Source organism: Condylura cristata, unplaced genomic scaffold (assembly GCF_000260355.1).
Source record: "Condylura cristata isolate star-nosed mole 26May11 unplaced genomic scaffold, ConCri1.0 scaffold00027, whole genome shotgun sequence".
Lineage (NCBI taxonomy): Eukaryota > Metazoa > Chordata > Mammalia > Eulipotyphla > Talpidae > Condylura > Condylura cristata.
In genome coordinates this window covers 4,812,804-4,829,021 of record NW_004567128.1, presented here as the reverse complement: position 1 = coordinate 4,829,021, position 16,218 = coordinate 4,812,804, and the positions used below count along the sequence as shown (strand labels likewise).

General features: G+C 43.7%; 1 protein-coding gene across 1 annotated transcript; it reads left to right on the top strand.

The window, feature by feature from the left end:
- The first annotated feature begins 2,160 nt into the window (after positions 1 to 2,160).
- PIGA (phosphatidylinositol glycan anchor biosynthesis, class A) lies at positions 2,161 to 15,295 on the top strand. Its single transcript, XM_012730223.1, has 6 exons — positions 2,161 to 2,182; positions 4,113 to 4,908; positions 9,137 to 9,269; positions 10,047 to 10,179; positions 10,327 to 10,533; positions 12,998 to 15,295. Exons 2-6 carry the CDS (start codon positions 4,167 to 4,169, stop codon positions 13,262 to 13,264), a joined length of 1,482 nt encoding a protein of 493 aa, XP_012585677.1. The 5' UTR covers positions 2,161 to 2,182; positions 4,113 to 4,166; the 3' UTR covers positions 13,265 to 15,295.
- The last annotated feature ends 923 nt before the right edge of the window (positions 15,296 to 16,218 follow it).

Genomic DNA, 16,218 nt, shown 5'->3' with positions numbered 1-16,218 from the left:
CACCCTACCTAATGAGGGAGGGAGCTGAGTGTCCTGGTGAAGATATGGAACATTTGGAAAGACATGTGGAATAAACAGCTATATGAAGAAACATGCTTCTCAGCTTTGGACTTAACACTGGGACTTGGGGGACATGAAGGGGACATGAAGGAGACACATGGATCAGAGACACTCAGGGGGCTGACAGCAGCAGCTTTTACCTTCACTTGTACTTTGATTTGGCTTCGTTTGTCCCAGACTTGCCTGGTCCCTTTTGCCCCAGAAGGTGCCTTAGGCTTGGGCAAGTTTCAGGCCTCAGTGCCCACACTTCAGAACAACCCTGTGTGGCCGGACGACAGCTACCCACAAAATTGGGAAATTGTATCATTTCTCTTTCTCTTCTTCCCCCCTATGAACAATCATTTTATTAAAGATCTTACACACCAAGAATATGCTTTATCTTTCTGCAGCAGATGGCTGAACCTCTTTAGAGTGTGCAATTTTGGGGATTTCAGGGCCCCCTCAGTCTGCCCACTGCCACTTAGACCTAGGATAAATAAATACTGGGGGTATTTACATTCTTCAGAATGTGCAACCATGCAAATTCTCCATATGCATATTATTAAATTTTGACTTTTCCTCCTATTGTTTTGTCTGATGTTAATTTGTTCATCTGTCCAGCCTTAGAACCCAGATGGAGTGGGGGTATTTTTCCCTACACTTTTATCAGGTTGAGGAGGAAGTGGGTGGTGGTCAGGTAAACAAGTCAAGTGTCACTGGACAGGTGCTGTAGCAGCAGTTGACTAAAGAAGAAGGAGGGTTTAATTCTGTCCTGAGGCGTGGGGAGGGCATAAGAAAGGAATTAAAATTTCAGGAGTGAGTAGGATTACTGCAGCCTAAAGGGGTGCTGGTAGTGGCATGATGATGGTGCTCAGAGAGGGCAGGGCTGCTTCCAAAGGGCAGGGCTGGGGAGCTCCAAGTGTAACCGCCAGGAGAAGATGGCATCAGATCATTCCTCCTGCATCATTAGTCTCTTGGACAAGCACCACCATAGCAAGTTGAGCCAGTTTGAGTGGGGGGGTTGAAATTTCAGGTCAGACCTTAAGATTTTCCTTCCTAAAGTGTAGGATTGCCGATAAATACATGTCCAGTTAAATCTGAATTTCAGATAAACGCACACATTTTGTCAAGTCCCTGATAGTTGGATCACTTATATAAAAAATTGCTTATCGGGGCCTTCCCTGGTAGCGCAACGGGTTAAAGCACAGCACAAAGAAGCTTGAACCACTTCCACATGAGTTCGATCCCCGCCTGCCCCGGAGGAGATCCACATGGCGTGGCAGACCTCTCCTGACCCGCCTGCTGCTCCCCTCAGCAGTGTACTTCGTCGATCTGCCTGTTCTGTACCCCTTTCTGTCTCTGGTGAATCCTCTTAAATAAATAAATCTTGAAAAAAAATTGCTTATCGGAAATTCAAAAAATATACACTTGTTTTGATTTGACTTTGTGTATTTTGGCAACATCGGGCAACCCTACCAGAATTCTAAGAGCCAACACGGTTCTACTGTGGCACAACAATCACCCAGAGAATGCCGCCAGACCTTGGCTTTCTATAGCCTTCCTAAACACTCCATTCTGAAGCCAGAGAACAGGGTCCCATAAAAGGACGCCGTTACTAGGCAACCAAGGCTCTGTCACCAACAAGCCTTGGGCAGGATTCAGGTTTGCGAGCGCAGTGCATCCTGGGAGTTTTCTAAGTTGGGATTCAATGCCAAAGGTCACCAGACTACAACTCCCAGCAGCGCCAAAGGGCCCCGCCGAGGCACGCTGGGAGTTCCGGCTTTACCCAGCGGAAGGGTTACAGGTACCCACTCTTGCATGAAGAGCCCGGAGCCGATTTTGAGAGCCTGGAGACGTTAGAAATTCGTATCGATGACTAGTCCGAGAGTTACGTATCTCAATAAAGAGAAAACAGGTGTTTTGAACACCGTGGAGAGTTGTGCCTGCGCGCGGTGACGCGACATCCCGCGCGGAAGGGTGGGGACGGAGGGTCTGCACGTGACCGCAGAGCCTCCTTGCGATTGGCTGCCTCGGGGGCGCGGCGTTCGGGCGCGGACGCTCGGGATTGGTGCTTTGGGAGCGCGGGGAGGGGCTCCAGCCACTGCCGCGGGAGGTCCGGACACGGCGGCCATGGGGCTCGCCGGTAAGTGCGCGGCTGACCTCCTGCCACCGGCACCCTCGGCCACTTCCTCCTGGGGCTGGGCTGGGCCGTTGGGGAGCCCGACCGACTCTCGACGGGGCGACGCCGAGCGGACGAGCCTCGGAGTCGGGGGTCGAGCGTTTCCGAGTGGAGCGGCACGGAGAGTGCGCCGAGGCGGCCGCGCTGGAGCCGGCTTCTCAGAGCTAAGGCGGTGGGGGCGTAGGGCTCCGGGACCCCTGTCTGCCTCGCAAGCCGGCCCGCGCGGGACTTTTCCTCCCCATGGGGCCTGGCGAGACCCCTGACCCCGACCGGCTTGCTGAATGAATGGGAGCTTCCTTGGCCCTGACGCTTCCCAGCGACCTCTCGGTGCGGGAAGCCCCGGGCACTGCCTGGGCAGTCGGGAGAAGCCGGGTCCTCTTGCGCCCAAGACTCCGCGTCTCCCGAAGGCTCCTCGGGAGCTTTGCCGGCGATGGACTGCCTCCCCAGGGGCTCGGTGGTCACGCTGGAGAACCCGCAGGCCGTCTCGCCTTTGCCACCTTCTGGTCGCGGGGTCGGGTCTTGAACGAAGCGCTCACCTAATGGTCTGGCTTCGCATTTGTGAGGCTGAGTTAGTCGGTCACTAGACCTCCGAGCCTCCCTTCGGCTTGAAAACCGCAGCGTCGGTGGGCATCCGGCGCCTTGAGCTTTTAGGCTATAAAGAAGTGAGGTGTGATCACCCGCGGGGAGTCGCGGACTCCTCGCAGAGTGGTGCAGTTTCACTACTTTCAGTAATTTCATGAAGTTTTGGCTCACGGTTTTCGTTGTTCATTCTTTTAACTGAAGAACTGGAAAATTTAGGTGACAGACCATACAAAAAAATGTTAGGGAGACCACTACAGAATACAAACTTGATGAATCTCATTATTTGGTGATACTGAATTCTGATCAATAAATTCAGATCAGCAAATATCGAGTGTTTGTGAGACTGCATTTAAAACTAGATGAATTTGTTGAGAGAATAGTTAAGACTTTAGGCACGTGCAGCTACTTTGCATTTTCTGAGGTTGCAGGAGAAACTGGGAAGTCAGCCCTTTAGGATGACTTCTGATAGCTGAATTTCAGGAGGCATGGAAACCTCATTTGTAAAGCTGAGGAAGAGTTTTCACCAGTTTTCCAAGACTTTGGAGCTTAAAAAAATCTAAGAATCAGTACTAGTACCGAATACTGGGTAGGCATTTCACGCTGAGGGGGGGTCTAGGGGACTCCAGAGATAAGCATTTGCCACTTTAGGTGTAGAAACTGGCTGTGGCGCTAGCCCATTTTTTAGCTTACTCTTAACATTCAGACCCCAGACTGAAGGGAGAGACAGTCATGGAAGAAAATGGAAGAAAGACTTAGGTAACTGAAAGAAGGAGCCAGAAAATGGAGGGTGCAGGTTATTATCACCATTTTGGATAAGCAAGGAGAAAATAATGTGTGTGTATTTGGGTCTGCAGCTGGCACTACTGGTGGCTTTTGCTGAAAGTGCTCTCAGGAAGACAGTTCTAGCTCTACGTGTCATCTGCAAAGTTGATAATAGCGCAACTGTTAAGATTCATTGAGTCACCGGCTCAGTCTAGAGCAGCATTGGCACATTTTCTGTAGAGAGCCATATATTTAATGGAATGAGCTACTTTGTGAGTATGGCAAACTGTCACATACTGTGATGTAATCTTGTTTGCAAAAGTTTTATGTAGCAGTATTTTAAAGCAAAACTGAGCCAGAAGGCTGTAGAAGCTAGTTGTGGCATAGTAAATGCCAAGCAAACAATTATTACCAAATTAATTCATTGTCTACTTTGTTTCATTTCTGATGGGGTTGGGGAATGCTACCTTTAGAGCTATTTCTATCTGGATTTGGAATGTGGAATGTATTTTGCCTGTGAATTGAGATCCTGTTTCACTCTGTTTTTCAGGTAACAGTGACACAACTGGGTTGCTCTAAGGACAAATGCCTGAACCATCTCAGCATGGCCTATAGAGGAGGAGGAAGAGGAGGAGGAAGAGGAGGAGGAGAGGAGCATGACCAGCCTTCCTCAGCTGTGCTCTCCTGTGTTGACCCTGGAAGTGTTTGCCTAAGTAGAAAACAGCCCCATAATATATGCATGGTGTCGGACTTTTTCTACCCGAATATGGGAGGCGTGGAAAGCCACATTTACCAGCTCTCTCAGTGCCTCATTGAAAGGAGGCACAAGGTCATAATTGTCACCCACGCTTATGGAAATCGAAAAGGCATCCGTTACCTCACCAATGGCCTCAAAGTCTATTACTTGCCTCTGAAAGTCATGTACAACCAATCTACAGCCACGACCCTCTTTCACAGTCTGCCACTGCTCAGGTACATACTCGTTCGGGAGAGAGTCACGATAATCCATTCACATAGTTCTTTTTCTGCCATGGCCCATGACGCCCTCTTCCACGCCAAGACCATGGGGCTCCAGACAGTCTTCACGGACCATTCCCTTTTTGGATTTGCTGATGTCAGCTCGGTGCTTACAAACAAGCTTCTAACTGTGTCTCTTTGTGACACAAACCACATAATTTGTGTCTCTTACACTAGTAAGGAAAACACTGTGCTCAGAGCAGCACTGAATCCTGAAATAGTGTCCGTCATTCCTAATGCTGTAGATCCTACTGACTTCACTCCAGACCCATTTAAAAGGCATAATAGTCTCACTATCATTGTTGTCAGCAGACTTGTTTACAGAAAAGGTAATGAAACGATAGCTGTAACTGCACTGCACAGACTTCTCTTTTTGCTCTGTAGAAAGTTGTTCAATACTTGTATATAATGATTGACTTTTTGTTTTGTTTGATGGTGTGAGAACTATTGCTGCATTCGGTATAGCAAAGGTATACAATTGTATGCATCCAAACAGAGCTTTTGGGAACAGTGGTGAATACTGTCCCCTCTACCTTGCAGGCTTTATTAGTTACTGAAAAGAGCAGTGATCTGATGCTCTTTATAGGTCAGGACTTTTGAAAGTTAAAATGCCAGCCTTGCACTAGCATTTAAGAAGTATGGGGACAGAGTGTGTAGAACCTTCCTTCAGGTTGCAAAAATAGTATCTTCCATTGCAACTATTTTGAAAACCAAGAAAAGCAAAACAGCGAAAATTAAAATCATCTAACTACTGTTCAGGGTTCACCCTGAACTTCTGGATCTAGGGCTTTTCTGTCTTACTTTATGCATCAGTAAACACGCAGAATCAGTGGGCTTGCTGCATGCTACTGTTCTGTAGCTTGTTTACTTCAGGAATCAGGTTTAATTAGACGTCAATAACTTATCGGCAGGTAAGTGGTGATGGCAGGTAAGAGGGATCGGACAGCCCGCATCTGGCGCCCTGGTGTGTGACCTGGACCAGCTCGGTAACCTCTCTGAGTCAGTTTCACTTCATGTATATACTTTGGGCAATGGTGGGAATTTTGCTTGTGTTAGTGATAGTTCCTATAAAGTTCTCAGCCCCCTTTGTGCTTGACAAGTGCCCACTGCTATCATAGAGGATGCTTTAAATGCCCCTGCAGCAGATAGTGGACACTGAGATAGAATTTCTGGAGCCAGGCTTACTGTAAGTCTGAAACTTATTCTTCTGGGTCACAGTTGGAAACCTGGCCAGTAATCAAAAGTGTCATTTCAAGTAGGGAAGCGTAAAAAGATAACTACAAAAATCCCCCCCCCCCCACCATATTAGAGATTAACTTAAAATACTGGTGGCATGCAAGGAGGTGCTAGTGGTTTGATTGAGGCTTGCAGACACTGAGCCTGAGCCTGGCCTGGACCACACTGCATCCTGTGTTCTGTAGTCACCTTCCAGAAGCACAATTTATAACAGCCTACTTGGGTTCTTTGGAGCACCTGAAGTCAAATGCTTCTGGAGTTTTAATGTATTTTTGATGTTTCATAGTGGTGTAGGACACCCCTAATCTGACAAGCCCTGTTTCTTGTGACTTCCTTTATTGAGTTTTTCAAACCGTTGGGTTGGTTTCAGAGAAACTCTTATCAGTTGACATGCTACTTAATTAAATTACTTAGTATAACAAGCACATTGGGCCTCAAAACAGGTTTGTGGACAAACACAGCTGATTTGGGTAAGCATGAAGTTTTGTAGTGGGATTGGTAGTATAGAATGTACTAGAAAGTGACCTAAAATCCAAATGTGGAACCTTGGTTGATTCAGCAATCTATGTCCGTGGAGGCTGGTATGTGTACTATTGAACTACATTTTGTTCGGGTGAGGGCAGTGATGTGATTTCACCTTTTAATCATGATTTGACAGGAACAGCAGTGTGTATTCTGAATCGGTCTTGGGATATTGGTGATGTTTGTTACAACTGAGGAAATGTGTTTAATTTGTTTATATATAAATATATGTCTTTTTGAGATGCATAAGAAAGAGGTAACATATGCATGGTCTAGAATCAGAGCAATTACTACTACAAAGATTAAGTCATTGCCTTAACTTTGCTGATAATGGTATTTTAACCAGCTGGGGTAAGGACCAACGGAGTAAAGGTGCAATCTTTCCTGTTAAGTTCAGTAATTTAACAAATGTTAGTGAACTGTCTCTGAAAAATAACATTTCTGCAAAGAAATGGCCATATCAGATGCTCCAAGGTGGGTCATTGTATTAATGGTCTATTAATTATTCACAGATCAGTTTCCTTAGGAGGTTTCATTTGGACCCAATAGCCAAGGTCCACTGGAATGTATTAGGTAAGAAAGTGGAGAAATCAAAGTTCCTTCAGCCAGACCACCTGTCTTAACTGCCTCCTTGTTTTCCGGGTCTCTTGCTTGGACAGGTTTCCTAGTCCCCTGGTGTCTGTGCAGGCATGCCCTACTTCTTGCTGGGTGGTAATGATAACTTACATTTATATTCTGCAGTTGATAAAGCCTGGCATGGTACAGTACCTCATTTGACCCTCCCAACAACTGTAGGGTACATGTTATCTGCATGTAACAGACAAACAGTCTCAGAGAGGGAGTCTCAGAGAGGGTAAGTACCTCACCCAGGTTACACAGTAAGTAACAGATGACAAATGAGTTCAGCTCTTCTTGAGGTATGGGCTCCTGTTCCTTCTGCTCCCTGCCAGCCATTGTAATCCGGAGTAAAGCTTCAGTAGATGCTTTAATATGTTGTTAAAGTGTGCTTTAAATGCAGTTTGAGTCAGCAGTTTTCCTGTCCATTTTAATGGGACTATGGCAACTGAAAATCTTGTTCTATTGAGTTAGCTCTTGGAGGCAGCAGGACAGTTTTTTTTTTTTTAAAGATTATTTGTGCATACAGAACTGGGGTATAGGCCAGAGGCTCAGGGGTGATGAGAGGCTTCACCAGAGACAGAGTGGGGAGCAGAACAGGCAGATCGACAAAGTACACTGCTGAGGGGGGCGGGGGCGGTCAGGAGAGGTCTGCCACACCCTGTGGTCACCTCGGGGCAGGCGGGAATTGAGCTCATGAGCTCATGAGGAAGTGGCTTTCGCTTCTTAGTGCTGTGCTTTCACCCGCTACGCCACCAGAGCGGGCCCAGGACAGTTTTTTTTTTATAGTGGGGAGAGAAAGTTTGTTTTTATATCCCTTTAGTCTTAGATGAATATTATAGAGCATTGATAACATTTGTTCCATTTCTTATGAAGTAGTTGTCAGGATTAAATGGCAGTGCATATTAAGTGCATTGCCTGATATCATAAGCACTCAGTAAATGCTATTAGCAATTACAATTATTGCTTTTCTTTCCATTTGAAGAATGGGAATGGAGGAAGGGAATGAAAGGAAGAAGTGCTAGACTAAATGTTAAAAGTCACTAAGCCACTTTCTTGTTTATTGAAAAATTCAGTTGCTGGATTTGGGAATAAACTTGGAATAAAGATAGCAAAGATTTTAATGAGAACCCATAAGTCAGAAAAATGCATGTGAATTTATGTTTGCTAATGCTGTTGTATCTTGAAAATACTGGCAGAGCTTACTTAAATCCTACTTTCAATTGTTTAATACAATGACCCTACATACATTATTTCTCCCACCCTCTTTTTAATAATCGATCTGTCTATATTGGGAAGATTGATATAAGAAGTGCACTTCTGGTGTGTGCACATTGTTCAAATAAATACTCTAAGCCCTTAAGTAAATTATATTTACTTCTGAATGTGTATGAAACTACATTCTTAAATAGTGTCACCATTACCAGCACTTTGGACAGCCACTTTGAGGCTAGTAGGGCATGTCTCGTTGTACTGTTGTAGTACCTGAGGTTGCGTTTGCGCATTACAAGAAGCGATATGAATTGAAAGAATACAGGAGCCAAGAGGGATCCTTTGCTCTGTGGACTGTAACAAGTCAGCAGTTGAGGCCCCGCCCTGCCATTCACAGGGGAAGTGCCCAGAGCAGATTTGAATGGCCTTTCCAGATTGGCTCATACCCTCATGTTCTCTCTCACCTTTGTACAAATGACATAGATGGTGTGGATGCCATTGATGGTGTGGATGCGGCAGCTCTTTGTTGCTTGATCCCTTCTTATGACAGGAAGTAGAGTCATAAACCTGTAGAATTTTATAGCTGAAAGAGGCCTTAGACTCAAGGCACATAGTTCTCTTCAGTTTCTGTTTCAGACTTCAGTGATCAGGGAGCTTGCTCAAAAAGCCTGGAACAAGACCTCATTCTCCAGTCCCCTGTTTCAACTACCTTTTCTAGAATTACAGAACTCGAAGAAAGCTATGTTGAAATGAAACAGAATAGTGCGTCTGTTGAGTGGAAGGGAGGTAATGATGGAGATCAGTGTCTTCAAGAATTGCTCTTTTGGGGGACCTCCCAGCAAAGGTTTAAGAGAGTTTCTCTACTTAAGGAGAAACATATTTTCAAAATGAATGGATTCTCAGTTCAGATGTGTGTGTGTGTGTTTTAAGTTAAAATACTAATGTCTCCAATATTCAACTTTATATTTTCAGGGACTGATTTGCTTAGTGGTATAATACCTGAACTCTGTCACAAATATCCAGATTTAAATTTCATAATTGGAGGAGAAGGACCAAAGAGAATCATTTTGGAAGAAGTACGGGAAAGATACCAGCTCCATGACAGGTATTGGTGGATTCCATGTCTTGGGTGAGAAAAGGTCAGTTATCTATATTGGGTTTTAGTTACATGCCTGCATTAAGTGGGCTTTTATGTATGTTTGACATGAAAATGTAATGCGAGGCTATTTTTTTTTTTTTAGTGTATATAAAGTGGTGAACACTAGTTAAAGAACTATTTTTTTTCATTAGCCTCTGATTATTTGACTTCAGGGATCAGTCAGTGGCTACGATTTATTGTGAATGGGACAGAAAAACCCAACACACTCTGGAAATGTTTGCAGATCTTTAAGTCATCCTGTGTTGTGATTTTGAAACATGACTCAAGTTGCATAAATTGCCCTGTACGTGCAGATTCAGACATTTCTCTCACTAGGAACTTACCCAGGAACATCGGTGTTGTATGAGGTGCATGTATGTGAAGCATCTGTATAGAGGGGCATTTGCCTATTTAGAAATAGCACTTTAACATTTACTCATGAGAGTGTACTCATTTTTCATTAAATGCCAAACTTACTCCAAAACTACTTCTGGAGAAAATGAAATTTGCTGTGTGTAGCTCGAGTTAGAGATATGTTAGTGCTCTGATATGTTAGTGCTCTGAGTTTTAGCCTAACAGCTTTCCAAGGCTTTCCTGTAGGATCAGGGTTAGCAATAATCTTTCAAGGTGGGAAACGTTAGAACCAGTAGTATAATGTCAATCCACACCAGGCTCATACACTGTATTTCTTTTGTTGTAGTGTGCTTTTCCCTCACTTTTTTGTCCTCTCATTTCAAACACCAGAGTTCGTCTCCTGGGAGCCTTAGAACACAAGGATGTTCGCAGTGTCTTAGTGCAGGGACATATTTTCCTTAATACATCCCTCACTGAAGCTTTCTGCATGGCAATTGTGGAGGCAGCCAGTTGTGGTTTACAGGTAAAAAGCGTTGGCAACAGACACTGGTGGGGTTTCTGTACTTGTACTTTGGAAAATCCTGCTTTGCTGTAAGTCACTTTGTGTCCACCCTCCCCCCCCCCACAGATGCCATGATGATGGATCCTGTGTGTTTTATTTCTTTTTAAGGTTGTAAGTACCAGAGTTGGTGGAATTCCTGAGGTACTTCCAGAAGACCTTATTATTTTATGTGAGCCTTCTGTAAAATCTTTGTGTGAAGGATTAGAAAAAGCTATTTTTCAACTGAAGTCAGGAGCATTGCCAACTCCAGAAGACATCCACAACATAGTGAAGACCTTCTACACTTGGAGGAATGTTGCAGAGAGAACTGAAAAAGTATGTTATTGCCACAAAGGGGGTGTTTGAAATTGGGTCTGAATTATTCTGTGATATTTCATGCATATTTGCTTTCTCTTGGCTAGGCTTGTTGTATTGCTATTGCTTGAGTTAGTGTAATCTACTAAGGAAAAGTAATGAACTAGGCATTGCTTTTGACACATGCTGGGCCAAGTTTCTTGTCACATCATTGCATTTGACCTCTGAAATAGCAGTCGCACAGCCCAGCCCCATCGTTACACTGGCTATGAAGAAAGTTTTCCCTTTGGAGACAAAACTATTAGGAAGGTCTACTCCTACTAGATGTTTCCTTGAGACTTGATAATGCTAAAGCACATTGGCCCATTAGAAAATAGGTGGATTTGCTTGGCCCTACTGCCCAACTTAAGAACTTATAAATATTTATTTCAGGTCACTTTCTAGAACCCCATGCCACCTTTGCTAATGACTGTGAGTTTTTACAGGAAAAGGGTTTTGCATCTGGCTTGATTGGTGACACAATAAGTTAGAACTCAAAATGCACATGACGGATGTTGGAGAAATGATCACACATGAAAAGCAACTGTAGAGAATTTCCAGAAGGATAGGCAGAGGGACTAGATTAAGTCTTTCTTAGGTAGGACAGGACAGTTGTGAAAATGCTTCCTGATGCTTCTTATTACCATGTGACAAGCTGGGTTGGCTGCTGCTTAGGCTATAGCCATTGTAAACTAGAAAGACAGTCATTTGGGAGCAGGAAGTAGGTAAGTGTTTAGATGAGTGCTTTATGCTGTCATTGCGTTCAGGGGAGCAGAGTAGTAATGCGGACCTTTTTGAGTAGACTAGCTCTTTACTGTAAGGCTTTCTTACTTGGTTGGCATTATCTATTCCTGTATATAAAATGAGCCCACATTTGAATATAAGTGCAAAAAGATTCATGTGGAAAACTGTCATAGAGAATGCATTTCCCATTGACATATGAGACATTCCGTTAACAGTCAGATACTGACAGCAGTATCTCCAAGACACTCCCCCCCCCTTCTAGAAGGGGCATCTCCACCCAGACACCACAACTACCTTTCCCTCTGTTGCCTTTGGGACCTGGGACCTAGCACTGATTACCTGGAGGCTGGTAGCCCAGCCTGGTTAGTAGAATACATTCAGGAAAAAAGTTAATCCTCATCTCCGTGGACAGTCATTCTCTTCACAATAGTCAGTTGGTATTTTGTCACGTAACATCTGAAATTTATTGATTTGGAAATAAAGGTGGACACACGGTTCACTTTGTAATTGCTCTTTTAACTCTCCTTGTTACATAGGACATTCTCATCATCTCAACTCCTTCCTTTAACACTGCTACTTAGTTGGTTCTGAACACATTACATTTGTGGGAGTAATCCTCCAGTTTCAGGAAGGCCTGACTCAGAAGCTCCCCAGTTGCCCTGGGGGGTGGGTGGGTGGGTGGGTGGAATACACTGTACCACAGGTCTGGGGAACTTGTGCTGCAGATATAACTTTTTTAAGGTTCAAAGGAGATGGTTTACAGTTCTGATATGTGAGTGAGCACAAGTAACGCTCGAATGCAGTTAGTGTTAGCCTGTCTGATGTTTCTGAAAGATATTTAAAGATCCTTGTTTTATGTAATATTTCAGGTTAGTGCTTGGCAGTGCTTTTAAAAGCAAGCCACATGCTACAGTCGTCAGCAGTAAGATTCTTGGTTTGCTAGTGTTTGCCCAGGACCATCCACTAGCCCCTGGCTCTTTTCTTGCCTCCCCTCATGACCATGGCACTTAACATGGTTTCAGTCATCAGTGACCTGCATGGGTGGTCCCACTGGTCTCGTGTGCAGCCCAGAGGTACAGTAGACGATAGCACACAGGTTTGCGCAGTTACACTGTGGCGTTCGCACCTTGTAGAGATCGCCCGAGGAGCCATGTCTCAGATCTCCCATATTAAGTGGCACATGATTGTAGTGGAAACCATGAGTTGCATGTCTGTATGCTCACCTTCCATGCTGGGCAGCACAGCTCTGTCACGGCTGTGACGGGAAGAGATGTTCTTCCTAGATGCATGCTGGATCGTGACTGACTGATAGGTGACTGCGTATAGCAGTACGAGCTGCCTCAGCTGAATGCAGGGAGCTTGGAAGCCTGGGCCTGCCTCGGGGAGTCACTGTGAATTAAGTGCGGTCTCTACAGGGACCGTCTGAAAAGTGGTGGCAATTTCTCAGGGCTTGGAAATTCTCATACCCAGTTCAAGTTGGTGGCAGTCCCCTGGGGGCGGGGACCCTGGCGTCTTAGATGATCTAGCAGCAGCAGCTCCATGAAGTGTGGCTGCCAATGAGTGACTTACGGATTTCATTAATCATACCGTTACTATAACAACAAAATGCAAACAACTTCCATTTGTGTCTTAAAACATTCCTGGTCCATACAGGTGGTGGTTTTTCAGGTCAGAGTGTTCATTCTCGGCCTTTTTCCACCAGGTGTACGACTGCGTGGCCGGGGAAGCCGTGTTAACGATGGACAAAAGACTGAACAGACTCATCTCTCACTGTGGCCCGGTGACAGGCTACATTTTTGCTTTGTTGGCTGTATTCAACTTTCTCTTCCTCGTTTTCCTGAGATGGATGACTCCAGATTCTGTCATCGATGTTGCAGTAGATGCCACGGGGCCAGAGGGTGCCTGGATTCCTCCATGTTCTTACAGTAAACAAAAGGATGAGGACAGTGAGGTGTCTGAAACCAGGTAGAAGAAAGCCTGGATTGTAAGAGTTGAGGCATTTGTAGTAGTTCTAGTAAGACAGAAAATTAACCGTGCTGTTTTTTTTTTAAAGTTAATTTAGTAAGTTATGCTACCTCTATTATCATTCAATTTTATTTTGAGGAAAGATTAAAAACTTATGCAATTCCTGAGTGTAGAAACTCCTTGCACTTATTTAAAATTTAGGAGCGAACATTTAAGCCACTCAGGTATGACATTTTTCAGATTACTGAAATCCTTCTAGCAGAGATGTTTTAAACTATATTTTGGGAGTTTTGGGTGCTGAAGGGCCAAATGTTTTTTAGGCATTTTTTTGGCCGATTTTAAACGTCCTACCATTCATTAGACATTCACCAGATGTTTACAAGTTTTCTTTAGGGAATTACAACTGTATGAACTATTCTAGGTCATGTTCATACACATTTATTAGACATTAAGCATTTATTGAGCACCCTCACTAAGTGTTCGTATGCGCAGCAGGTGCCTTGAGTAAGATGTTCTGTTAGTTTCCAGCACGTTTGAAGCCCCTACTACATGTAGAGCATTAAACGAGGTGTACTTCCTGCTGTTACGGACCAGGGGCACATTTCCTCTTTATTACTCAGATGGCTCACTCCATCGTAGTCATAGTTGACGTGAAATGGACACAGAACCAACAGGCCAGAAAATCTTGTGCTTTTATGCCAGGAAGAAATGGCTGGCACAAGGGTTACTGCTTCGATCCTGGTCTGCGTGTTCTAGTTAGGGCCTTGCCCTTCAGTTGTGTTTATGAAAACATGTTTTGCTTTCTCAATACTAGGGACCGATACCACTGTTGATGATAGTGCAGAGACACCCTTTGCCTCTTCTAGTGCATAACTTAGTCCTCTGTAAATGCCTTCGTGTTTTCCGAGCAGAATGTACGAGGTGTGCCATCTCAGATTCAGCTGCTACCCTATACTTTGATAGAAGTCATTCCCTTCACTTGTGGCCTAGCTCGTGTCTGCTAAGTATTGTCAGTGTGCAGAAGTCTTCACCCCAGAATGTTTTATTCATAGCAGATGGAGTCTATTTTAGAGACGGTCTCTTTGTGAGTGGATGTTGTTAACTGTCATTGTTGCCCAGAGCCATGGGTTTTTAAACCCCAAATTATTCACAGGCTATGTATTATTCTTTCAACTCCTGAGAATGTTTTTGTGATAAAGGACTGTGAAATCCAATGAATGAGGCACTAGTGGGTGTGCTAGGTAGATTCTGGCAGTATTGTAATTCTGTGCAGGGCTTTCTGGCAGTATTGTAATTCTGTGCAGGGCTTTCTTGTTTTTTAATGATGTCACCAAACTTCTTACTTCTTAAAAAGTATCTTAACATGCCTATTAACCAGTTGCCATTGAAATATAAGAAATAGATTTGTGTTTTGTTTGTACCAAAACACAAATGCAAGAGTGCAATTTTTTAAATCTAGGAGTTGGGGTTCTTTTGTTGAAGAGAAAGGGACTAATCCAAATCACTAAATCTCATTGGGGTTTTTATGCATAAAAACTGATTTATATAAGTATGAAATAAACAGTGCCAATATTCATGATACAGCAGGAAACTAACATTTGGTTTTACTTATTTACCAATTTTTGAAGGCATACTCGGTTTTTGGGTTTTTTTTTAGTACACTTCTGTTTTTTAGCAAATTAAAGAAAGTTTGTCATTATTGTCATTTATTTCAGTTGGAAATGTCATTGAAAGTTGCTCTTATGTGTAAAAGAAATAATTTGAAAATTAAAGTTATTTTTCCTGTTTTTTCTTAAAAGATGAGAGTAAAGTTGCTTGGTCTAGTAAATCTTCATTTTCAGCCTTCCTGGGTACCTTAACTGTAACTGTCAGTGTTGCACTGGTCAATATGTGAAAACATATTGTTCTGCCCTGCTACTTAACTTTTATCTGAAAGTGAACTTGCAGTGATGAGAAATTTATGAAAAATATATATCGCATTTTGAAGTTATAAAAAGTAGCACATGTTAAACTGATTTATGAAAACATGCTACATACTCAAAAATAAAGACCAAAATGACATTTTGACAATGTTCTGAGTTTGTCTTATTTTACGAATGGAATACAGTATCCCCTGCTTTTGAAAGTTCTTTTCCTAAATGAGGCCTTGCTTTTCACTGCACTGAAATCACAGCATGAGCCATCTATACCGTGCACGTGAATTGTGGAATTGTGCAGACTGCCTGGTTCAGTTATTTTAAGAAGAATATGACTTTTGACTTAATTTACAGAATCCAGCTTCTCTCACCCCTTTATTGGAAGCAGTGGTCACCTCCAATGGTAGGTTCTAGGCAGCTTGGACCAGAACTTGTTTTCAACACAATGGAGCTACCGAAGATCTGTGCTTACTTTTGTGAAGTATTTTCAAAGACCTGGTTAGGCTCTGCATTCGGAAAGAATCTGGCTAGATGTTGTTAGGTTGTATCCTTTGGCTAGAGTTTTTTACGGAGGGTCTGAAAATTAAAATCTATATAGAATTAGATCTGTATTCAGCAGTATTTGACTTTGAGGAATTGGTTTCTTTTTTCCTCCTCCTCGATGTCTGGCTCTGGCTTTGGGTGCAGGTGTGGATGTGTGTGCACTTGTGCGCAGGGGGATCCCATCTGGCAGTGGGCATATCAGGCCATGTGTGGAGACATTGCTCGTTGAGATGTCGCTGACTGTTACAACTGGTGGGTGGAGCATCAGTATTCAAGGGTGCACAGGTCAGAGATGATGCTAAACACCATGCAAAGCTTTTGAACAATTCCCACAACAAAGAGTTATCTGGCCCAGTGACACAAGCTATGCAACGTCCATCGTCTGACAGATTCCGGGTGGATCAGGATAAGTTCTGAAAAATCAGACTGTCCACTGCTAACTTATGTTATGACCTCCCTTTTTTGTATAAACATAATATCAAAATATTCTGAGCAACAT

What these genes read in the sequence shown, in the direction of transcription:
- PIGA (XM_012730223.1), top strand. Translation starts at nt 4,167, where the DNA reads ATGGCCTATAGAGGAGGAGGAAGAGGAGGAGGAAGAGGAGGAGGAGAG. An exon ending in AGATACCAGCTCCATGACAG is followed by an intron (nt 9,270 to 10,046) that starts GTATTGGTGGAT and finishes TTCAAACACCAG; the next exon opens with AGTTCGTCTCCTGGGAGCCT. An exon ending in CAGCCAGTTGTGGTTTACAG is followed by an intron (nt 10,180 to 10,326) that starts GTAAAAAGCGTT and finishes TTTCTTTTTAAG; the next exon opens with GTTGTAAGTACCAGAGTTGG.